The sequence below is a fragment of the Hyperoodon ampullatus genome, assembly GCF_949752795.1.
Source record: "Hyperoodon ampullatus genome assembly, chromosome: 14".
In the NCBI taxonomy this organism is placed as follows: Eukaryota; Metazoa; Chordata; class Mammalia; order Artiodactyla; family Ziphiidae; genus Hyperoodon; species Hyperoodon ampullatus.
In genome coordinates, this window is record NC_136927.1 from 4,908,645 (window position 1) to 4,933,152 (window position 24,508).

A 24,508-nucleotide genomic window follows, 5' to 3' on the forward strand; every position below is an offset into this window, starting at 1 on the left:
CCCTTAAATGATTTTTTAAAACAATTATTATCACAAATCCATTTGGGGACAAAGGGTTTTTAAATTTAAATACATTTACATCCATCTTACACTGTTGCTTTCCACTGTCTCTTTCTTAAAGGACTTGACTTGTTTTTCATTTAACCAGTGAAACTTTTTTCCCACCTGAACTAAATTCCCAGACTTCCTCTTGGGTGGGCTTGAGTAATGACATGAAATACTGTGTCTGAAACGAGAAACACAAACACGGCCTACAAATCTTTAATAGAAACCTATATGCTTAAGCAGGAATGTAAAAACTCACTGTAAAAAAAATCCCCTTAAAACCACAGAACACTAGAAGTTTTTTTTTTGTGGTACGCGGGCCTCTCTCTGCTGTGGCCTCTCCCGTTGCGGAGCACAGGCTCCGGACGCGCAGGCTCAGTGGCCATGGCTCACGGGCCCAGCCGCTCCGTGGCATGTGGGATCTTCCCGGACCGGGGCACGAACCCGTGTCCCCTGCATCGGCAGGCAGACTCTCAACCACTGAAACACCAGGGAAGCCCTAGAAGTTTTTAAAATTTCAATATTTTTAATTTTTACATCAGAGGCTTTATAATTAATATCATAATTATTAAAAGATTAAACTATATGTAAGTTGACACTATAATCTACACGAGGAGTAAGTTCTGCCTGCTGGCTCCAAGTTTTCCTTTTTTACTTTTTTCACATAACACAAAATTTACTATTCTAATAATTTTAAAGTTCAGCAACATCAAGCACATTCACGTCGTTGTGCCACCCTAAACCCACTGTTCAGCTCCTCAGCTCCTCCACTAGGGGGCGGACGAACACAGCGCATCAGCCGGCCTCTTCGCGCCACCTAGTCCACGCATGCGCTTCTCACCTGGGGAAGGTAAGCGGGGGCGGGGCCTGGGCGGAGCCTAGGGGCGGGGCCGGGGCACGCAGGCGCGGCGCGGGCATTGTGACGTCAGGTTGCGCGGCCGGGCTGGGACCTGGCCCTGGCTCGCAGAGGCGCTTTCCCGAGCATGACGTGCTGATTCCCCTCCCCGTGGACTCCCTTCCCCGCGGCCCGCCCGCCCGCCTCATCGCCGCCTCATCGCCGCCTCCTTCGCTCCCTCAGAGCGGGCCAGCGGCCGGGGCAGAGGCCCGGAGGCGTCGCGGCGCCCAGAGGGCGGGCGGGCGGGCGGGCGGGCGGGCTTCGGAGCGCCGGGAGGGCCGGGTCCGCGGCCGGTCGGTGCGCGGCGGGCGGGCGGCGGGCGCCGGTCTATATGGCGGCGGCTCTGTCGGGCCTGGCTGTCCGGCTGTCGCGCTCGGCCGCCGCCCGCTCCTATGGGGTCTTCTGCAAGGGGCTGACCCGCACGCTGCTCATCTTTTTCGACCTGGCCTGGCGGTTGCGCATCAACTTCCCCTACCTCTACATCGTGGCTTCCATGATGCTCAACGTCCGCCTGCAGGTGGGTGAGCCGCGCCCGCCCGGCCCCTGTCCCCCGACCCTCCCCTAGCGCCGGTCCGCCCAGCGCGGCCCGGCCCACCTCTCCCAGGACGATGAAGATGCCGCCGGGAGCTGCCAAGCTGGATGCTGAATGTATGCCAAACGCCGTGCATTTCTCTCGCAACCCCACGGGGGAAAAACCCGCTGAGGTTATTGTTACCCCTGTTCCGCAAACGAGGCGGGGTGGGGACGTGGAGCGGCCTGCCTCGGGTAAGGGCCTGCGGCTGGGGCGTGGGGTCCGCGGCCAGGCAGGTGGATGCTGCCACTGGCGCCAAAGGCCCTGGCCGTGAAGAGGAAATTTTGCCCAGAAAATTACAAATTCTGGGGCGCGGGGGTGGGGGGTGCGTTTATGGTTGACTTTTCTAGCTCCCAAACTTTACGAAGCTTTGAAAAGAATTAAAACTTAAGAGAGATTAATTAATGTTAACCAGTGTTCTGCTGGAGGTATCTCATTTATCCTGGCGGGGGTGGGTGGTGGTGAAAGGAGTGGGGGTGATGAGAGAAAACCAGGTGGAAGGAGGTAGAGAGGCAAAGGTTCAGAGGTTCAAAACAGTTCAGGTGTGAAATAGTATACACACACACACACCCAGCACCTTGGAGATCATCTTTGCTATAAATGATTGACATTTCTACATCCCTCAAATTCCAGATGCCTTTTTCTAGTGGAATGGAAAGTCATCAAATTGAGAATTATTCCTTTCCGAGTGTGTCATAGATGGCCAAGTGCTGAGCGTGTCTTGGATTTCGTTTTCACATGGTGGAGTGTCTGCTGTGTGCCAGGCACGGGCTCTGTGATGGAGGGATGGGTCCCTGTCCATCGAGAGCCTACAGTCTGGCAGTATTTGTGTTGCTCCCTGGTGTGCAAAATGAGGAAGCCTGAGCAGTAGGACTCCGCAGTATTGACATGGGTGGGGCAGGTGTTTTCCTTTTTCCCTTTGGTTTAGTTGTATCAGAATATAATTGTCTCTAAGCTTGAACTGTCAGGTTTTGGGTGCCTCTCACTGGTGCTGGCAGGCCACATAAGACTTAAAACCCACTGTTCATCAAAATTGTGTTCAGGTGAGTTGGGATGAACCTGCCTCTCTATTTCAGGGTCAAAACTGAGGTACTTTTATGTGAGCAGGGACTTGTGGCATTCTTAAGTGGTGCCTGACAGAAGGAGTAGAAAACTCGATACCTTTCCAGCATGTGGTATCATTGTGTAAAGAAGGGCGCTGGGCGTGGGGACTGGGATAAATCAGAAAGCCTGTGCTCTATCCACTTGTCACTAGCCAACTGTTGTTTGTCAGCTATAGCAATTTACAAGAGAACTTGGAAATCCTGATCTTTAAATATCAACTTAACAAAAAATAAACTGTGGGCAAAACAAAATATTTGACCCCAAGCTCCACTTTGGAAACTCTTGTTCTAGTGTTACATTTATAATTTGCAGTCGTCTGTAAAAATCACAAGAATGACTGTAAGAGAAAACCTACATAATGTTGAGAATACGCAGTTTTGTACCATTAAAAAAAAATTAGCTTTCTCATATGCTTACTTAGCTATTTATGACCATTTCCCTAGTCCAAGCTACTATAATCACTCACCTGGACTATTGCACATGCCTCCATCTATTCTCCACAGGGCCCTTAGAGAAGTCTTTTAAAAATATAAATCAGATTGTGTCATTCCTCACAAAAAACCAGAAAACAAAAACTGCTTCCCATTGCATGTGGACTGCAGTTCACGTGTTTCTGTCCTGCAGATCTGATTTCTGTCCGCCTTTCTAACCTCTCCCCTGGCCTGTTCCTTGCTTGCTTTTGTGTCTCTTATTTTCCTATCTACTCTTAGCATGCACCGAGCCCCTTCCGGCCCCTGGGCACTTGCACTCGCTGTTCTTTCCACCTCGAGTGTTCTTCCCTGGCTCTTTGAATGCTGATACCTTCTCACATCCGGGTTCTCCTTTCAGAGGGGTCTTTTGGGGTCACCAAATCGGTATGATCTTGCAGCTACTCTCTTCACGGCGAGAGTGCCGAAGGCTTGTTTGTTTCAAATCAACAAGGAGCAGTGGAGTCCGTTCCTATTATAATGATGAGGGTTTCCAGATCGCTCAGTTGCTTGTAAGGCAGTAGGATAATCTCTGGAAAGGTTGTTCAAATACAGATTTCATAACAAGGAGTTTGCACTGTCATGATGGAGGGGAAATGCATTTTGGAGGCGGGGAGTTGGCTCTTTGAGGCGTGGCGTGGGCAGTAGGGAGAGCTGGGTACACCAGGCTAATGGGTGACTTGGTGGACTTGATGTCAGGTCATCGTCCAGGTACAGCACAGCTTTAGAGTACTGGGGAATTCGGACGCTCTGGCTGTAGAGTGTGGGCTTTGTTGGTCAGTTCAGGGGTGAGTGGGAGGTGGGGAGGCCCAGACAAGGTGGTCGCCGGGTACCTTGGGGGAGGGCTGTCTGAGAACTACGTGAGGATTTTAGGTGTGATCTTGGGCTTGGATCAAGTGCAGCAGCAGCCTGTCGCATGCTGAGGGGGGCAGGGTGGGAGTTAGGGTGTCTCTTTACTGTAACATTTCCATCTGCTGCTTTAAACTCCCCTGCAGGTTTAGAGTTTCTGTTCATTGGTGGAAGATCATTAACTTACCTGACTTGAGGGTTTACTGATTCTGGCCTCTGGTAAAGAGAAGTGCAACAGGAAATAGGGGACAGGAGTCAGGGGACAGGCCAGCTCACCGCCACATGCCTACTCAGGACACTCTGTCCATCCTCTTCCTTGCAGGGGCGCTGGAGGCTGTTTTGTGAGTAATAATGAATAAAGGAGTCTGTGTCCCACGTGTTTACTCAGGACCCCCAAACCAGCTGTCAGTGGGGTAGCCAGGCATTTTCAGGAGGTTGGTACCTCTTCTTCAATTGGAGAGTGATTGAATGAGAAAATAGACGCAAAGGGGCTTTGTGAACTGAGAAGGGCTATGATTTAAAAATACTGTTTGCAAGCAAGGCTTAATCTCCTAGAGTCATTAGCGTCCTACTTATTTATATATAATCTGAAATACAAGGCAGTGAAAAAACGAGAGTCCATACCAAATACTAAATGTAGTAAAAGGAAGATGAAAAAAAGTGCTCTGAGAACCTGCTATAATTGAACAAGTTATGCCTACAATGTTTCAGTTACGTTGCCTGTGGAAATAATCAAGTATCTTAGCCCCAGTTCACCTAGATTCGCGTAATCATTAAAAGAGGAGGCCTCGAAGAGAACAGCTGGAGAAGATGACATTGTGAAGGTGAGGGATAGTTGTCAGACCAAGCTGTGGCCTTGGCTCTCTGAGCAGTCAGCCCCACGGCCCTGTGCTGAGCTGGCCAGGCCGAGAACCTCTCTTGGCCCGTCCTCTGCGGCCTGTCTCCCTGTTTTTTTTCTTTTTTTTCTTTTTTTTTTTAAAGGCTATTTATTCTTTTTTTTTTTTTAAGACCATACTTCATTCAGATTTCTTTTGCTTTTTTTTAAAATTTAATTTATTTATTTATGGCTGTGTTGGGTCTTCGTTTCTGTGCGAGGGCTTTCTGTAGTTGCGGCAAGTGGGGGCCACTCCTCATTGCGGTGCGCGGGCCTCTCATTATCGCGGCCTCTCTTGTTGCGGAGCACAGGCTCCAGACGCGCAGGCTCAGTAATTGTGGCTCACGGGGCTAGCTGCTCCACGGCATGTGGGATCCTCCCAGACCAGGGCTCGAACCCTTGTCCCCTGCATTGGCAGGCAGACTCTCAACCACTGCACCACCAGGGAAGCCCCCTGTTTTGTTTCTAACTGCTCTTCTACAGCCTCCTCTCTCCGGAGGACCTTCTAGATCCATAGCTCCATAGGTTTCAGTGTTCACCTATCACTTAAAAATCTATATTCATTCCTTCCAACCAGGTAAAAAGAGTTGAGGAATGCACGCAGGGCTGGGGAAGCTGGATGCTGTTCCAAATAGGCATTCAGAGTGGGCCTCAGCGATGAGCAAAACGTGAAGGGGATGAGGGCTTTAGCCACGGAGATGCCCGGCTTAGCAGAGAAGCCTTGCAGCCCGTGCGAGAGCTCTGCGTGTCCCAGGGCAGCGGGAGGTGGCCGGAGGCTGGGACTGAGAGGCTTGTGTGCCTTGGACTGCCAGGACGTTGGCCTTGACTGATTGAAATCATCTTATGGCCAGACAATTTCAAAAAGTAGTAAAGATTCCAAGGCCCTGTTTAAGGGTCGACTGCAGCTTGAAATGAGTTTTATTTTGTTGCTTGATCTACATCAAGCTCCTGGAAGAAAGTTGGAGGAAATTATAGACTATTAAGGAACATCATAAAAGCTTAAGAGGCAAAGTCAAAAGCATGAGCTCAGTTAAACGTAGGAGTTTGTTCTGGCTTCTGGGGTATTGAGCAGCTATATACTTTGAGATGGAAAATTCCAAACATGTAGAACACATAAAAATACCATGGAATCTTTCCTATCTTTCAAGGGAATTCATAATCATGGTTTTTCATAAACTTTTGAAAAAAGTTCCACCTATAAAGATAGGTTGAAGTAGATTTAAAAAATTTTTTAACCTGCATAAGATTTGAAAGAATAGTACAGTGAACGCCTGTATCCTTGACTCAAGTTTTTAAAAAGTCTTAGAAATAAATTGTCACATAATGGTTCAAGCAGATGTTAAAGTATATGAATTAGGTCTATATGTACTAATGTTAAAAGGTATCCACCAAGTATACCGTGAAGAAAAGCAAGTTTAAAAACCATCTAAGTAGTACCACATTTAAAAAATTTTTCACAAATACACTTGTCAATACCTAGAGCAGGGAGAAGCATTCCAGGACCAGCAGGCAGCCCTAACTCAGGAGAGAGCCTGGGCATTCCTCCTCACATGATCTGTGCAGAAGGGCCAGTGTTTCTTCACCTCCACAGACTGGATGGCTTGTAAACAACAAACATTAATTTCTCGCGGTTCTGGAGGCCGAGAAGTCCAAGATCAAGGCACCAGTATGGTCAAGGTCTCTTGAGCGCCCTCCTGGTTCGTAGCCAGTGCCTTCTTGCTGTGTCCTCACATGGTAGAAGGGGCTAGGGATCTCTGTGGCATCTTTTGATAAGAACATTAATTGGGGCTTCCCTGGTGGCACAGTGGTTAAGAATCCGCCTGCCAATGCAGGGGACGTGGGTTTGAGCCCTGGTCCGGGAAGATCCCACATGGCCGTGGAGCAGCTAAGCCCGTGCGCCACGACTACTGAGCCCATGTGCCACAACTACTGAAGCCTGCGTGCCTATAGCCTGTGCTCTGCAACAAGAGAAGCCACTGCAATGAGAAGCCCGCACACTGCAACGAAGAGTAGCCCCCGCTCGCCGCAACTAGAGAAAGCTCGCGTGCAGTGACAAAGATCCAACGCAGCCAAAAATAATTAAAAAAAAAATTAATCTCACTCACCTCCTAATACCATCATCTTTGGAGGTTAGGGGTTCAGCATATGAATTTTGGAGGGTTACAAACATTCAGACCATAGCACCTCCTGATAGGTTTGTAAGATCCAATAGAAATGATTTGCTTTTAAACATAAGAACTAAAACTATAAAACTCTTAGAATGTAGGGGAAAATCTTCATGATACTGAATTTGGCAATGATTTCTTTCCAAAAGCACAGGCAACAAAAGAAAAAGATAAATTGGACTTTGTGAATATTAGACATTGGTTCATCAAAGGATACTATCAAGAGAGTGAAAGAGGCAACTCACAGAATGGGAGAAAGTATAGTTGACCCTTGAAGAACACAGGTTTGAACCGTGCAGGTCCACTAATACGCAGAATTTTTTCAGTAGTGTATACTAACACTGCGTGATCTGAGGTTGGTTGAATCTTCAGATGTGGAACTGCAAAGACAGAGGAACCACATATAGGAAGGGTTGCTATAAAGTTGTACTCAGATTTTCGACTGTGCGGAGGGTCAATGTCCCTAGCCCCCAAGTTGTTCAAGGGTCACCTGTGTTTGCAAACCATATATCTGTTAAGGATTAATGTCCAAAATATGTAAAGAACTCTTACAACTCAACAACAACAAAAAACCCAATCCAAAAATTGGCAAAGGACTTGAATAGACATTTCTCCAAAGAAGATATATCAATGGCAAGTAAACCCAGGAAAAGATGGGCAGTTGGAACATGTTTGTGGGCAGCCAGTCCACCAACTATGGTGAGGCCCTGACACATCATTATGATGACCTCTGAGCCCCAGCTTGCCCACTTCAGCCTTGTGGCCCCATGGGATGCCCAGAGGAGGGGCCCTGGTGGTCAGGCTCCTCTCCCCATACCAGCCCTGCAGGATGTGGACGCAGTGCCCCCCTGCCTCTGGGCTCTCACAGACCCACCGGGTCAACTTCTCTCCCCGAGACTCAGCTCCTCCCATCTCTCCCCATTCCCGCTCCAGGGACACTCATGGACCTGAAGGGTGAGTGACCACTCGTTTCTCACTGACAGAATCTCCCCACCCAGACCCGGGGACCCCCACACCAGGCTCAGTCTCCAAGAGCCCTCACTAACTGCTCCAGTCCCAAATCTGAGCCCAGCCACACAGGCTGAGAAACACTCCCCCTGCCCAGCCCTCGCCTGGCCTGGCACTGCCCGTAGGATGCCTCTCCTCTGCCAGGGCGGTAATACAATCCAGTGCTAGGAGAGAAGAATTAGGGAACTGCAAAGCCACAACGAGATGCTACTTCGCACCCATTAGGTTGGCTATTATGGGGGGAGGGGGAGGGAAAGAACGGCGAGGATGTGGAGAGATTAAAACCCTTGTGCACTGTTGGTGGGAATGTAAAATGGTGCAGTTGCTATGGAAAACACTTTGGCAAGTCCTCAGAAAGTTAAACATAGAATCACTGTATGATTCAGCAAGTTCACTGGTAGGTGTATACCCCAAAGATTTGAAAACAGGGGCTCAGACACTTGGCCTCCAATGTTCCTAGCAGCACTACGGACAGCAGCCAAAAAGTAGATACAATCCAAGTGTCCATCAACGGATGAGTGGATAAACAGAATGTTTTATACTTTCAATGCAAAATTATACATCTTTGAAAAGGAATAAAGTTCTTTTTTGGCTGCACCGTGTGGCTTGCAGGATCTTAGTTCCCTGACCAGTGGTCGAACCCGTGCCCCCTGCAGTGGAAGCAAGGAGTCTTAACCACTGGACCACCAGGGAAGTCCCAGGAATAAAGTTCTGATACCTGCTACAGCTTGATGAACCTTAGGGACACTATTCATAGAGACAGAATGTAGAAGGTGGTTGCCAGGGGCTGGAGGAGGGGGAATGGGAATTGTTTAATGGAAACAGTTCTCGTCTGGAATGATGAAAAAGTTCTGGAGATGTGTGGTGGTGATGGATGGTAGATTTTATGTATATTTTACTGCAGTTTTTTAAAAAGTACTAGAAAAGTGATTATGCTGTTGGTTGTTGTGGCAGTGTTAAGTTGCCATAGAAGTTTCTAAGAGCCTATTAATTTTGTTCTTGTATGATCACAGTAACAAACTTGGGGGTGTGGCCAGGGTCCAGTGGCTTGTACATTTTTAAGGATTTTGGCTTACTCTGAGTGAAATGGGAAACATTTCACTGAGATGTGACCTAATCTGATTTGCTTTTATAAAGGATCATTTTTTTCTTCTTTTAAAAAAAAGGTTTATTTTTTCTTTTAAGGATCTCTTTTTTTTCCCCCCTGCACAGCATGGCTTGCGGAATCTTAGTTTGCCAACCAGGGATTGAACCCAAGCCCCAGCAGTGAAAGCACCGAGTCCTAACCACTGGACCGCCAGGGAATTCTCTAAAGATCATATTTTTAAAAAACCTTTATTATGGGAATATTCAATATACACAGAAGTGGAGTACAGTTGTCCCTTGGTACCTGCAAAGGGTTGGTTTCAGGACCCCTGGGGATACCAAAATCCACGGATGCTCAAGTCCCTTATATAAGACCGTGTAGTATTTGCATGTAACCTGTGTACATCCTCCCTTATACTTTAAATCATCTCTAGATTACTTTTAATACCTAATACAATGTAAATGCTATCTAAATAGTTGTAAACACAACGTAAGTGCTATGTAAATAGTTGCTAGCACACAGCAAATTCAAGTTTTGCTTTTTGGAACTTTCTGGAAATTTTCCCTCCCCCCCAAAATTCTATTTTTTTCTATTTCCTCTTGGTTGAATCCTCAGATGCGGAACTTGCAGATATGGAGGGCCACCTGTAGTATAATGAACCCCATGTATCCATCACTTCTTTTCAGTAAGGATCAGCTCTTTGCTAATCCTGTTTTATCTCTTCTCCCCAGTCCTGCACTGTGTCCATCTAATCACCCCACACTGGAGTATTTTAAATAAATCCCAGACAGAACAGATCACTTTTTTGGTTTGTTGCTTAGTTTTTTACTTTGAAGCAACTTGACTTACAGAAGTTGCAAATCAGTGCAGGGAGTTCCCATAGACCCTTCCCCAAGCTTCCTCTAATGTTGACATCTTACCTGGCCAGAGTACAGGCATCAGAACTAAGAAGTTAACGTTGGTGCAATACTATTTGGATTTCACCAGTTATTTCCACCAGTGAATTTTTTTCTGTCCCTGGACCCCACAGTGCATTTAGTTGCCATGCCTTAGTCTCATCCAATCTGTAATTTCCTTAGTCTTGTCTTTTATGTCCGTCAGTTGTTTCTTCAACTTTTGGATGTTTTTCACTTTTTGGCTGTTACGAGTAATGCCATGCACATTCTACAGGCACACCTTAGGTATTGTGGGTTTGGTTCCAGACCACTGCAATAAAGCGGTTATCGTGCTAAAGCGAGTCACGTGAACTTTTTGGTTTCCCAGTGCATGTAAAAGTTATGTTTACGCTATATGGTAGTCTATTAAATGTGCAATAGCATTATGTCTAAAAAATGGACATACCTTAATTAAAAAATACTTGATTGCCAGAAAATGCTGACCATCATCTGAGCCTCCATTGAGTCGTCATCATTTTGCCGTAGTAACATCAAAGGTCACTGATCACAGACCACCATTACAAATATAATAGTAATGAAAAAGTTTGAAGTATTGTAGGAATTACCAAAATGTGCAGATACGAAGTGAGCAAATGCTGTTGGAAAAATGGCGCCAGTAGACTTGCTCAAGGCAGGGTTGCCATAAACCTTCAGTTTGTAAAAAACACTGTGAAACGTAATAAAGCGAGGTGTGCTTGTATAGGTGTTGTGTGGGCATGTGTTTTCATTTCTCTCGGTTATGTACCTAGGGGTGGAATTGCTGGGTCATATAGTAACTCTGCATTCAGCCATTTCAAAGAGATCACTCTTACTTCACGGTAGAGTGGAGGGTGGAAGCAGGGAGACCCTTAGATTTACAGGAGAGGATGCTGGTGGTTTCTCAGGGCGCGGCAGGGGAGGTGGTGGGAGGAGGTTGCACTGTGGGTGCATCTTGGTGTTTGAGCCAACAGGCTTGCCTGCCTTAAAGGAAGAGGTGGTGTGAGAGAAAAGCTCATTAGCATCTCTTTGTGAACTATACATGTTCTTTACCCATTTTTCTGGTGGGTTGTTGGTGGGTTTCTTGGAGCCACCAAGAAACCCACCAACTTACCAGACACCTTATCAGTTGTCTGTGATAAGAGTTGAAATTTTTTTCCGGTTAGTATATTTTTGACTTTGCTTATAGTGTGTTTTTGCCATACTGAAGTTTATATAGTCAAATTTAACAATCTTTTCTGACTTTTGGGTTTTGTCATAGTTAGAAAGGCCTTCCAAATGCTAAAGATACAAGGAATTCACCTGTTATTTATTCTGGTACCATTATATCATGTTTTACTTTTAAGTGTAGAGTGTTGGAGTTTATCCTGGTATATGGTGTATGACGTTGATCCGAACTGACCGTTCTTTGAACAGCACTGCCGGGAGAAACCTCGTGTGTGTGATGTTCTTGTCCTTGTACGTACATTCACTAGAAAGCAAGTTTCGAGAAGACAGAGCCCTTTTTGTCTGCTTGGTGCACTGTCCTGATACCAGCGCCTAGAACAACGCCTGGCTTAGGGGCTCGGTGAACGCTCGCTGATTGAATCTGTAGCAGAAAATCATAGGTGTAGAATCCCAAAGGAAAGGTTATATTCATTTGTAAATGATTTTTAAAGTCATTGCCAACTTGCCCTCCACGGAGGTGCTGCACCACGTGGTCCCTCTGGCCGTGCTGGGAGCCCTCTGGTTGCTCCCCGCCCGCTGTGGCCACTCCAGCCTGGGCCTTGGCCTCTGTCCCCCACTGCAGTGTGCTGGTCCGTGCTTAGGCCACCTCCGTGTTGCCATCCAGTGGTCACTCCTCTGTTCTCTGCTTTACAGACCCCTCAGCAGCGTTTTGTCACTGGTTCCCTCTAATGCTCTTGCTGATAATGGTGCTAATAGCAGCTGTTTCTTGGATGCCACAGGCTGCTGGTCAGAGAACATGCTGGGTACCTTCACGTGAAGAGTCCTCACACATCCTGAGGAGAGAGGACACAGCCTAGCTCAGCCATCCTCCTCGCCTCTCGGCCCTCGGACGTGCGAGCGCACCTTTGAGCCTGTGGGTGACCGAAGCAGGGGACAGAGTAGTGGCCCGCAGGAGCTGCACAGCCAGCTTAGAGCACAGGTGTGATTTGGATGCGCTGAGTGGTTTGCAGCAGGAAGTCGGTCCCTATGGTCTGCTTCCTGTGCTTATGATTCAGTGTAACGCAGAGATGACCCAGCCCTTCCTGTTTCTCATCCTCTTAACTGTGTAGCAACTTGAGCAATTTGTTACTCAGCTTGTGTGTGTCAGCTGCCTCCTCAGGCTGATGTTTCAGTGGTGAGCTCAGTGACGGTCAGGTCTGCTAATGCTCACCTCTGAGAGCTGTGAGTGTGTCGTATCACCCATATGTGGGACCCAAACACAGCACAACTGAATGTACACGCAAAACAGAGACAGACTCACAGGTACAGAAAACGAACTGGTGGTCACCGGTGGGGGGCAAATTGGGGGTATGGGATTAACAAATACAAACAATGATGTATTAAATAGATAAGCAACAAGGATATATTGTATAGCCATCATCTTGTAATAACTTTTAATGGAGTATCATCTGTAAAAATACTGAATCACTATGCTGTACACCTGAAATTAATATAAAATCGTAAATCATCTATACTTCAACTGAAAAAAAAAGGCCGTGAAGCCAGGTGGCCTTGGAGCGCATTTGTGAGCTGTCACCAGGCAGGACCCCCGTCAAGCCCATTGTTGTCTAACCTGGCCGGGCAGCCCCTGCTCCATTAGCTGTGTCTGCGCCCCCAGCCCCACGCCGGCCCGCTTTGGGAATAGCCTTGCCAGCTGGCTTTTGGGAGCACAGAGGCTGGGATATTTTTAGTTTCCAGAGCAGTGGTATCCAGCCCATCACGTCCCTGAGGCCATTAATAGCTCAGGTTAGGGAAGGTAAGGTGTAGGCCGTCCAAGAGGGCACAGCTGCCTAACTGGGTCAGGCCTGTTGTCACGCAGCAGGTCAGCTGCCTCCACAGGTGGGAACTCTGGTGGGAGAGACTGCTCCTGTCCGCCCCGAGGATCGTGGACACACCAGAGAACCTCGTCTCCCTGCACCTCACCCCCTGTGGCCTCGGTGGTTCCATTTTCAACCTTTGTCATTCTCTGAGGGGCAGGGGGAGGCACCTGTCGGGGAGGTACAGAGTTTAAGTTCAGGAACTTACTCCCAGTCCTGCACTTTGCTTTTCCTGAATCATACTGTCTTGAATTTCAGAATAGACTTCCCTCATTCTGGGGCAGGGAGGGGGTGTGTCAGTTTTTGTGGATAAGATGGTTTGCCATAATTTATGCTGCTTATTATTTTGTAGACTTAACATGGGGGTTGAGGGGTGGGAAATGATGGGAGAGCTGGGGCCGAGGATGTTTAGTTATATAACTGTGCATGTTTTATTTGGTATGATACAGTGTGCCAAGATGTATGTATTCAAAAGTATAGTGAGAATAAACCACAAAAAATATTTCACAGATGACTGCGTGTTTGGAAATTACTTAAATTATTTCTGGCTCTCAAAATATAAGTAATGTATGTAACTGTCTAATATCAAAAGAGGTGGCTGGTTGAGGGCTCAGAGCCAAAATGTTTTCCTGACCTACTGAAGTATTTTTGTTAAGATAATTGAATACATAGTTTATTACTGCATTTACTAAAGAACTAGGAGATCTTCAGTAAGCATTTTATTCTATCATTATTGAATGTATGATTACATTAATAGTATCTTATTCAAAATATTTTAACACAATTCTGGCAACACTTCATCTTTCTGAGTGGTACTAAGTCCTCATACAAGGACATAATAAAAGTAGTTAGAAACTAATTTTCCTGAGAGTTGGCCCACATTAAGTGACCTGTTTTTCTTAAGAATTTTTTTAAACCTGTTCTAATATGTATTAAAAATATATTTAGGAATGCTTCCATTTCAGGAAAATGTTCATTCTTAGTACATTTCAGATCAGTAAAATAAATGTAAGGTTTAAAATAACATGATTTGGAGAGTTAATTTGAGAGAACTGTCAAGAGAAGTTAATTAGATTGGACTCGGTGAACTTTGAAAGTGTTTGTTTTGATTCGTAGCTGGAATTGCACCTCTTAAAGGTACAAGTGTAACTATGTGAGGTGATGGTTGTTAACTTGTGGTGATCATTTTGCAATATATACAGATATCGACTTACTATGTTGTACACCTGAAATGAATACATTTTAGGTCAGTTATATCTCAATTTAAAAAAAAGAATTGCACCTTGTGTTTGAATATGGCTTCATACTGCGCAAATATATTTGTATCAGTTGTTATATGTAATAATGGTCACACTTGTACAGATAAGAAGTTTTGAGCATGCCCTGTGGAGATATTTATATCTCTGTGGTATAAATAAGCATATATATACTATTTTTATAAACTATGTATTTTGGTCTACCAAAATATGGTATATATTATAAAACATAGAAAAAGTTACAAGGGGAACAAGGTAAAAATGAACTAGGCAAAGGTGTTCTGATATTTTCTCCCATGCTCCTTGAGTTGGGGGCACCCCGCTTGAACAGCCGCTGGCCTAGTGGAGTGAGTGAAGCGTTCTTCAGAGTTTACCTGACGCTAACTTAGTGGTTTGTGCAGGAAATGTATGTAACCGCCCTCTTTTTGAAGCACTTAACGCTATTGGTGTCCGCGACCCTGGGTTTTCCCGAGGCGCTTTGAGTCTCCCTCCTTAGAGGGAGGGCCCTTAGGTGGGCCCCTCACCCGTCTGGTCTTTAGATCCTGGAGACCCCTGCCTCCTGTACCTCTGTCTTCTCTCTTGACCTGTCATACCGGGCCGTCATTTTATCTGCCTCCCCAGAGCTGGCGACTTCCGAGTCTAGGTCCCCAGCTCTGACACCTCTCTTGAGGTAAAGGATTTACGGATCCACCTGCTCGCCAGAGCCCCGCAGCCCAACTCTGCTGCCCAGTCTGAGCACCTTCCCTGCCTTCCAGACCTGCTGCTCCCCGCCCTTTGCGGTTAATAGCACCTTCATTACCCAGGACTGAAAGTCAAGAAACCTGCGGGTCATCTCACCTTCTTCTACACCTAGTCAGTCACCAACGTAAAAAAGATTCTTCAGTTTCTCTCCCCTCTTTACTCTCACAGGCTTACTTCCTTTTTGCCCCTGGAGTACTAGAATAGCCTCCTAATTGGTCTGTTTAAGGTGATACCTTCCAGTCTAGCCACCACGTTGCAGCCGGAGCAGTTAATCTAAACAGCAAATCTAGCCATCGTTTCCTGGCTGAAAACTCCTGTGGCCCCCATCCCCTGCTGGATGCAGCCCAGCTCCGTCGCACGGTGGCGGGGGGTGAGGGTGGGGAGCGCCTCTCACTGTTGGCCCTGCTCAGTGGCTCCGCAGCCCCGTTGCTCAGCCTTCTTTGCTTTCTCCCTCAGCCTCCAATAATACTTACCTGCTGTGTTTTCTTCCCAGTGTACTCTTTAAATTTGAAAAAAACTTACACAGTCATAAAGCTTAATGAGCCTCCTGGTGCCAGGAGATTAGTTAAGAGAAACAGCAGTTTCCTGTCTCCCATTTCTCCATCCAGCCGACTGCTTGCAGCTACAGCTGGTCCTCTCAGTGTTTACTTCTCTGTCTCTAAATTGCACGCTCGTAGTGTTGCTTCTTGACTTTTCCTTTTTTGAGTTAGTCTTTGTCCTACTGTGGAAGAAGAGTCGGATGCAGCTCTCTTCTACCTGAACCCACATTTCCATCCCTCCTCCTTCCAAAAAGAGTTACTGCATTTTAGTTAGGTTGCTGTTCCGTAGGCTAGCCTCTTAGAAAAATTACTGAATACAAAGTATGTATTTTCTAAGTTGAAACATTTCTAAGTTGAAACATTTATATGTCCTTTTTAAAGGAACATGTGTCAGACACTTTTTTTAAGAGTCATCAGTTAAGGAGGGAACTAGTAAGATGTTATAATCAGTGTAAAGCAGAATTTAGACAAAACACATACGTACAATCAGGAATGCTAAAGTGAGTTTACAAATAGATGTAAAACTGGTCAATATGCCTAGGGCAGTAATCCGTTGCATTCCTCTGGACAATATTAATTTCCATTTCTTTGGACAGGAAATCACTTGCCTTTTAAGTTTTCTACAACTTAGAGCTGTGAAGCATCAAAGAGAAAGTTGTGGAGCCCTGTTAAATTAGATAACGCAGAGGACGCACTAGACAGCACACCCAGTAATGTTGGTTTTGGGGTCCATTTCAGAGCCTTTCACAGTTTTTCCTACATCTTCCCCATTTGGAGCATAATGCCACAGAAAGATTATTCTTGGTCACAGAAAAAAGGCTGGTCTCAGTAGGTTTGCAGGTGCCTCAGGGTCAGTGACCACATGGGCCACCTCGAGTTTGCTCTTGAACAGCTGGTGAAGTCACAGATCAACTTCTGTCCAGAAGTTTTCATGTGGAATCTGAGAGTGGGGAGCTAAGCCCAAGAAGCTTTCTCCGCCATATTTTTACCTGTAGTACATAAAAATCTGGGTGAATTCTTCTCTTACGTAGGCTCCAAAATTTGCTGAGATTCCTGACCAGCCGGCGAGTGATCTGAGGCTGGAATCTTGGATCCCAGGACCCCTCCAGGCTGGTTTTCCTGGGAGGGCTTTGTAGACATCAGATCCATAAGTAAAGTTGCCCTTGATTCCTTAAAAGTGGCTTGTTGTGCCTGAGTCACTGAGACTCATTCTCAAATAGGACACTTTGGTAAGACCTTGGTTGCCTAATTGTGTCATCCAATTTATCCTGGTTAAAGGGAGGACAGATTTTTTTTTTAAATTTTATTTATTTTTGGCTGCGTTGGGTCTTCATTGCTGCGTGCGGGTTTTCTCTGGTTGTGGCGAGCGGGGCTCTTCGTTGCGGTGCATGGGCTCTAGGCATGTGGGCTTCAGTAGTTGTGACATATGGGCTCAGTAGTTGCGACCCGTGTGCTCAGTAGTTGTGGCTCTTGGGCTTAGTTGCTCCACGGTATGTGGGATCATCCCGGACCAGGGATCGAACCCGTGTCTCCTATTGGCAGGTGGATTCTTAACCACTGTGCCACCAGCGAAGCCCCCAGGAGGACAGATTTTTATCGAACCTACAGGAATAACTATATTGCCACGAAAAGTGCAGAGCCTCAGAATGTATACTTTTATTATTTTTAAGCATTTTTAGGAAACACTGCATTAATAAACTACTGTTCTTTTTGTTGTGGTTTCTAATTGGTAGGTTGGTATGTTGATATCCTGTTTTCTTTCACAGTGTAGGTATCCTTGGGGTACCGGAGACTGTCAAAGAGATCTTTGCATTTGTTGGGAAATAGCTCTGTGTGGACTCTCTTAAGACCCTGTCTTCATGATTACACTTTAATTTGTTGGTCTTTTCCAGGTTCATATTGAGATCCATTGAAGGCCTTCCGTGGACTGACAGGCGTGTCCTGGGGCTCAGGGTGTCAGAGAACACACAGCATGAGGGACGGAAGGGGGACTCTCAGCACCTGCCTCGCGGAAGAGAAGGGAGCGGGCGATGACTCGGACAAACTGCTGTACAGAGAACTGTTGTGTGAGAGAATGTGGGAGGAGAGCGCTTGCCCATCAGATGTAACTTCCAGGATGAATAAGCCTGCGGTCGATGTCAATGGAAATTCACAAAACGAGGAGTTATCACTGGAAGTGAAAAATGATCTGAGTGAGGTCAGCCTCTTGCTTCACGATGGCAACAAAGTGCTTCCATATCTGCAAGAACCAGTACGAAGAAATTCAGCTTTGGCAGCTGCTCAGAGCAAGACTGTGGATCTGTTCTTTGCTCCCACAGAAGAGCGTTTTGCTGGGGCATCTTGTGGCATCGGGGGAGCTTATGGTAGGGACTGGCTGGGAGAAGGGTCCAGGGCCACTGACAGCCACGGGGGACGGAGCCACAGAGGGAAGCCTTGGGGGTCAGGACTCCCGAGCCATCAAAAATGGTTAGAAGTGGGGATTTCTGAGGATGAACCACCAAGCGCTTTTCTGGAGAAGCTGGACTCTGAGTTGGAACCCTCTTGCCTGCGTTCCATCCTGTCTGCACTGCTGCACGCACATCCCCAAATATTCTTGAATGATGAGACAAAATGTGTTTTCCCTGGCCATTCAAAGCCCATGTTTTCAGAGCAAAGAGTAGAATACAAGAAAATGCTGTCACGTGTAAAAAGTACCTCAGATGATCTGCAGGAAACACTGGCGTTACTGGCTCTACAAGCTTCTGAATTAGCAAATCTCTTATTGCCATAGTTAAGGTAAGGCAGAACAATAAAAATAGATTAATTTAAAAAGTTGTCCTAGAATGATTTCTTTTGCATTAAGTCTGGATGCACAGGTTGCAGCCATGAAGCTCCTGCTTTGGTCTGTATGACCAGACATACTTAAAGTCAGTGGAATTGAAACTCATGAAAAGCTGGTTGATAACGGAAGGAAATTTTTGAGTTTTAAATTGTGCTTGAAAGACACTCAGAATTGGGAAGCCATGTCAAGGAAAATATTGATATATCCTATATAAATATCAGATTAGAATCAAAAGATTTAACAAAGTTTTTAATTTACCTTCAGCGCCTATCCTAAAGGGCTACTGTCCCAGAAACTGTCTCTAGACTGTCTCTGACCATCTAATGGAAGTAGATATTTGTAAAGTCGACTCTGAGCCAGGCTGAGTTGATGGTAAGCTGTTACCATGTTGCAGAATAATTTGAGCAAAATCTGATTTCTTTTCTCACATCCCTTTCCTTCCACTTGACATGCAATTTAAACGGAGGCCCTATGGTGAAAGTTGCAATATTAACCTTACCTTTAGATAACGCTTTCTCAAGCTAGGAACGCTAGCAGTGTTACTCACAATAAAAAATGAGCTTGAGCCTGTCTGCCGGGGCTCAGTTATAGAGAAAAATCAAGCATTTCCCTTAGAGAAGGTTTCCAGTTTCTAGGAGTCGAGGTATCTCTTACAGTAAGATTTTTTTCTGAGAGAACACCTTTTGTTGTGTGTTGATCACTTTGATAAAAGGCACTTAAGAGCGTAAGTTTTTAAAGAGTCCGAAAGTAAGGCTTAACCATTTTCGGAATTATTGACTGCATCTATCAGTTTATATTGTGTGCTAAATTACTATAGCGTGTGCTATTTCAGTGTTCTGGGGAAATGAAAAATAAAACCTGTTCCTTAGCAAATAAATGTCTGATTTTACGTGTGTAGTCTTGGTTTCCCTTGTCTTCATTATTAACACTGCCCTCCTCACACGCAAGTCTTTTAGCACAAAGTCATTTGCTGATTTAGAAGATTGGAAGCAGAGAATGAAAAGCATAACGTCAAGTTACGTTGGAACTCAACTCTCACTTTCCTCCCCGGATGTAACGGAATGCTGTATTGTGCTCCTTGGTTACGGGGGGTGCGCTCAGAGAGCCCCAAAGTAAGAACCCTTGTGGAAAAAACGATCTCTAGCCGGTCTAAAAGGACACCGACTTGACTGAACGATTAAAGCCCTGGTTAGCGGACACTCCGCCTAGGGGTCACCCATGGGTGGTGAAACGAGATGACACATTTCAGTGTTTCGGAATGGGAACTGTTTTCTTGTCAACACCTTCTCCCTGCCCCCCGCCTTTTTGTTTTAATCTCAGTCTGCTACTTTGAGATGGAACTTTCAATGACTCATCAACTTTTTTTAAATTTTGCTTTGTAAATTCCAAGTCTGTAAATTTTCAACCAATTGCAAACAACAAATACAGAATTTCCTGCTTAGCATTAACTAAATTAACTTGAAGTGTTTTCATATGGTTATATCAGAATAAGGTGTGTCTTTTCTAAAAGCTCACAATAATTTTGTTTTTACATTAATTTTTTAATACACTTATACTAAGCTGAAATTTTTCCCTTTGGTGCTATATTGGTTCCAGTTCTGTCTGAAGGTGGCCTGTCCTGTGGAAAGTTCTGGGGTAGAGAGGTGGTGATAACTATAGTGTATGAAGTTTCATGACTGTGAAAGAAGGCCTTCTATAAACATTTTAATTTTTGAAGCAATTAGCAGAGAAATAAGATATTCTTTTGAATAAATTATTTCCATGATTGAATTATAAAAGGGATCGCTCATTTGAAATATTTTAAGTTGTATCATTTTGGCAATGAAAACTAAGGGAAGCCTGTTTTAAAAGTTCTGACATTTATATGCATTTTCTTCTTTTTTGCCTTTATGGATTCTGTTCTTAAAGATTGAACAGCACAATCACTTTAAATTTAGAAACAGTGTATAGCACAAAATCTTGGACTCGGTTATTCTCATTTGGAAATCATGAAATCTTTTTTTTTTTAAAACATTAGAATGAATGTTGAGATCTTGAAGTGATTATGAAGTTGCAAGCCTATAGAGAATAAAAAATTAAGAAACTCTTGTGTTTAAATCGATCATTCTTTACGTGACTTGATTTTATAGCTAGGAAGCAAGACGTATTTTGGAGCTCGGCATGTGTATTCTAAAATGCATATAGACCATTTACTATGATTTCACAGAGGGTAAGAAATGTGGGGACTTCCCTGGCAGTCCAGTGAATAAGACTGTGCTTTCACTGCTGAAGGCCCAGGTTCGCTCTCTGGCCGGGGAAATAGGATACCACAAGCCTCTTGGCACGCCAAAAAAAAAAAAAAAAGGGAAAAGAAATGTGCTACAAGATTCTTTTTGCACTTTGCCATAGATAATTTTTAAATTCTTCTTAAACTTTCCAAGGAGAAGAAATAGAACTAAGGGATCTCCTAAACCATATGAACTCAGAGCTGGAAATGGCCTTTAAACACCAGCCAGTGCTGGAAGCTTTGAAACACCTCATCCAAGTGATAATCTGTACATTCAATGTAACCATTTGAAGTTAGAGGCCTAAATAAGATTTCACAGGATGGTTGCTTCTACTTGGCTCTCCTTTGCTTCCAAAATGTTACCTCTTTTTTCCAATTTTATGGAAACTTGGATGAATCGGATCAATTTTAAAAAAAGCATCTCTGGACTTCCCTGGTGGCGCAGTAGTTAAGAATCCACCTGCCAATGCAGGGGACACGGGTTTGAGCCCTGGTCCGGGAAGATCCCACATGCCGCGGAGCAACTAAGCCCATGCGCCACAACTACTGAGCCTGTGCTCTAGAGCCCGCGAGCCACAACTACTGAGCCCACGTGCTGCAACTACTGAAGCCCGCACGCTTAGAGCCCGTGCTCCACAACAAAGGGAAGCCACCACAATGAGAAGCCCGCACACCGCAGCAAAGAGTAGCCCCCGTTCGCCGCAACTAGAGAAAAAGCCTGCATGCAGCAACAAAGACCCAATGCAGCCAAAAATAAATAAATTTATTTTTTAAAAAAGCATCTGTTCACTCTTATTTGCACTTCAAACTCTGCAAACTATCCCTTGAGCTGTATATATGCACAGCTGAAATTTAATTAGAGAATATTGTTTGCAAAGGGCCTGACTGCTTAGGAAAGGTCAACTTCGTAGGATAAAGTTTCCTTTATCCTGAAACAAATGATCTTCCTTTATAGAGGCGTACCAAGATGTTTTAACTGAAGTGTTGTGGGTTGAGTTGGGAGGGTGTGAGGTAGCCCCGCCGGATCAGACACACACCTCATCTTTGTAGCGTGTGCCATTGGGTGTGAGGCATCTTTGAGGGCTGGTTACTTATGGTAAACAGCGGTTTGTTTAAGGAGTAGGAGCGGGCATGGCTGTAGTTCTGCTCTGCCTGTATTTTGAGTAGATTCTTTACAGTTCATTTTTTAAATTGTTCAGGTACATGACACAAGGAATTTTTATAGGGGAGCTGTGCCTCACCACAGTATTAGAGTGGAATTCTCCAGTTAACTTTAATGCTTTTCGTTTTTTGGTTTTTTAATTAATTCGTTTATTTATTTTTGGCTGTGTTGGGTCTTCGTTGCTACGCGTGGGCTTTCTCTAGTTGCAGTGAGCGGGGGCTACTCTTCATTGCAGTGTGCGGGCTTCTCATTGCGGTGGCTTCTCTTGCGGAGTACGGGCTTTAGGCGTGCAGGCTTCAGTAGTTGTGGCACGTGGGCTCAGTAGTTGTGGCTTGTGGGTTCTAGGTGCAGGCTTAGCAGTTGTGGCACGCAGGCTCCGTAGTTGTGGCTTGCGGGCTCAGTAGTTGTGCTTCGTGGGCTCTAGAGCGCAGGCTCAGTTGTTGTGGCACATGGGCTTAGTTGCTCCGCAGCATGTGGGATCTTCCCGGACCAGGGCTCAAACCCATGTCCCCTGCATTGGCAGGCGGATTCTTAACCACTGCACCACCAGGGAAATCCCAATGCTTTTAGTTTTTTTAAGGAAGTGGGCTTAACCTGTTTTCCCTTCCCCATCTACCTACTAAGTGTTCTGTTTCTATCAGAAACAAGTAGTTTGCTTCAAGATTGGAAACAGGCTCAGTTTTCTAGCTCTTAAAGCTTGTCTTCTATTATTTTTAAGATTACAAGCACTCTGCCACAGCTGCTTATCTAAGATGACTTGGAGAAAGCAGCAAGTCTCTGTGCTCCTTTGACTTAAGTTGCTGTATTAGTCATTCTCCAGAGAAACAGACAATAGGATAGGAACTTCCCTGGTGGAGCAGTGGCTAAGACTCTGAGCTCCTGATGCAGGGGGCCCAGGTTTGATCCCTGGTTAGGGAACTAGATCCCACATGCATGCCGCAACTAAGGAGCCTGAGAGCTGCAACTAAAGAGCCTGCCTGCTGCAACTAAGACCCAGTGCAACCAGATAAATAAATCAATATTTAAAAAACAAACAACAGGATATACAGATATAGATATGAGGAGATATATGATAGGAATTGGCTTACGTGATAATGGAGGCTGAGAAGTCTCACCATCTGCCATCTGCAAACAAGAGATTCAGGAAAGCTGGTGGTGTCATTCAGTCCAAGTCCTAAGGCCTGAGAACCAGGGACACGAATGTCCAAGGGCAGAAGAAGGTGGATTTTTTCAGCTCAAGCAAAGAGCAAAATTGCCCTTTCTCCTTTTTGTTCTATTCAGGCCCTCAGCGTTTTAGATGCCCACCTGCAGTGATGAGGGTGATCTTTACACAATCCACCGATTCAAGTGCTAATAATCTCTTCCAGAAATACTCTCACATACCCAGAATTAATGTTTTACCAGCTATCAGGGCATCACTTAGCACGTCAAGGTGACGTAAAATTAACCATCACAGTTGCATTGCTGCCTCTTTTCAACCAAATTCTCAGATGCATCGAAAAGTCTAGTTCTGGGACTTCCCTGATGGTCCAGTGGTTAAGACTCCACGATCCCAATGCCGGGGGTCTGGGTTTGATCCCTTGTCAGGGAACTAGATCCCGCATGCCGCAAATTAAAAAAAAAAGTCCTGCATACCACAACGAAGATCCTGCAAGCCGCAACTAAGACCCAGAACAGCCAAATAAATAAATAAATATTAAACAAAAAAAGTCTAGTTCTTTGTAGGACATGTAAGGGGATATCATAGCTAGGACATAGCGCTGTTCCTTGTCACTTCCCCCCACCTCCCTCCCATGACTTGGTAAGTACTCATTCCTGTTTAGAAACACCTACGACTATGTGACAGTGATCTGAGAAAAGAGGGGAGTTGGCTTCTTTTCCATGCAGGTACTTTGTTCTCTATGGGGCAAACATACACTTGTCTGAATTCACTTAGAAACTGAGATTGCAGCGGTAAGGGAAACAAACTCATTTTCCAGCCTTGTGGTGCCTTTGGGAGAGGAGATTGAACCACATTCTGGTCCCTGCATCCAGATGAGTGGTAGGCAGGGTAAGTTTGGCAGATACGTGAATTTTAAAACATTTAAACATTTAGAGTTTCTGTTAAAATCAGCTTCTCCTTTTTTCCCTCGATAAGGGATTCCCAACAAGAATATCTTACCAGACACCTCCCTTTGGTTCTGCATATATATTGATTTGGGCTGGATGTGTTATATTCTCTGATCCGCCTCTTTATTGCCTGTATTTTCACACTGTCTCTACAAAAGGTCTTGGAAGGTTGGAATCAGCTGTTTTGTTTTTTAACGTTTGTATCATTTAATATGGTGAGTATGACACCAAAAATGACTTAACTCTTCTGGCTCTGGATTTAGTTTGTTGGGAGGAGGAAGTGGGATCCAGAACAAGGGATGAAAATGCCTGGTTCGTTCTGGATGAGAATCGTTCGGGCCAAGGGACCTGCCAGGTGAGGGGGAGACTGGGGGTTAACTCACAGAGAGCCCCCTTCTCTCAGTGGGAAAACCCGACTTTTTCATAGTTGAAACGCTTTGATAACGGCTCTTGGTGTGACTGAAGAAACCTGATTTTTCTTTTAAAAAATCTGTCCATCAGTATAGGATGTGTTTTTTTGTTTGTTTTTTTTTTGCGGTTCGCGGGCCTCTCACTGTTGTGGCCTCTCCCGTTGTGGAGCACAGGCTCCGGACGCGCAGGCTCAGTGGCCATGGC

The 24,508-nt window shown here is 45.3% G+C and overlaps 1 protein-coding gene across 2 annotated transcripts; it reads left to right on the top strand.

Annotated features, from left to right (window-relative positions):
* Nucleotides 1-1,271: 1,271 nt before the first annotated feature.
* On the top strand, nucleotides 1,272-18,346 carry LOC307063562 (small integral membrane protein 10-like protein 3; the record flags this gene model as incomplete). Of its 2 annotated transcripts, none has more annotated exons than XM_079719770.1 (2): nucleotides 1,272-1,457; nucleotides 17,428-17,579. In XM_079719770.1, the coding sequence occupies 2 exons, from the start codon at nucleotides 1,272-1,274 to the stop codon at nucleotides 17,446-17,448; spliced, it is 207 nt and encodes a 68-aa protein (XP_079575896.1). In that variant the 3' UTR covers nucleotides 17,449-17,579. The 2 variants fall into 2 exon arrangements, with proteins under 2 accessions (XP_079575896.1, XP_079575895.1); XM_079719769.1 differs by having other exon boundaries at nucleotides 1,324-1,457; nucleotides 17,428-18,346.
* Nucleotides 18,347-24,508: the final 6,162 nt, after the last annotated feature.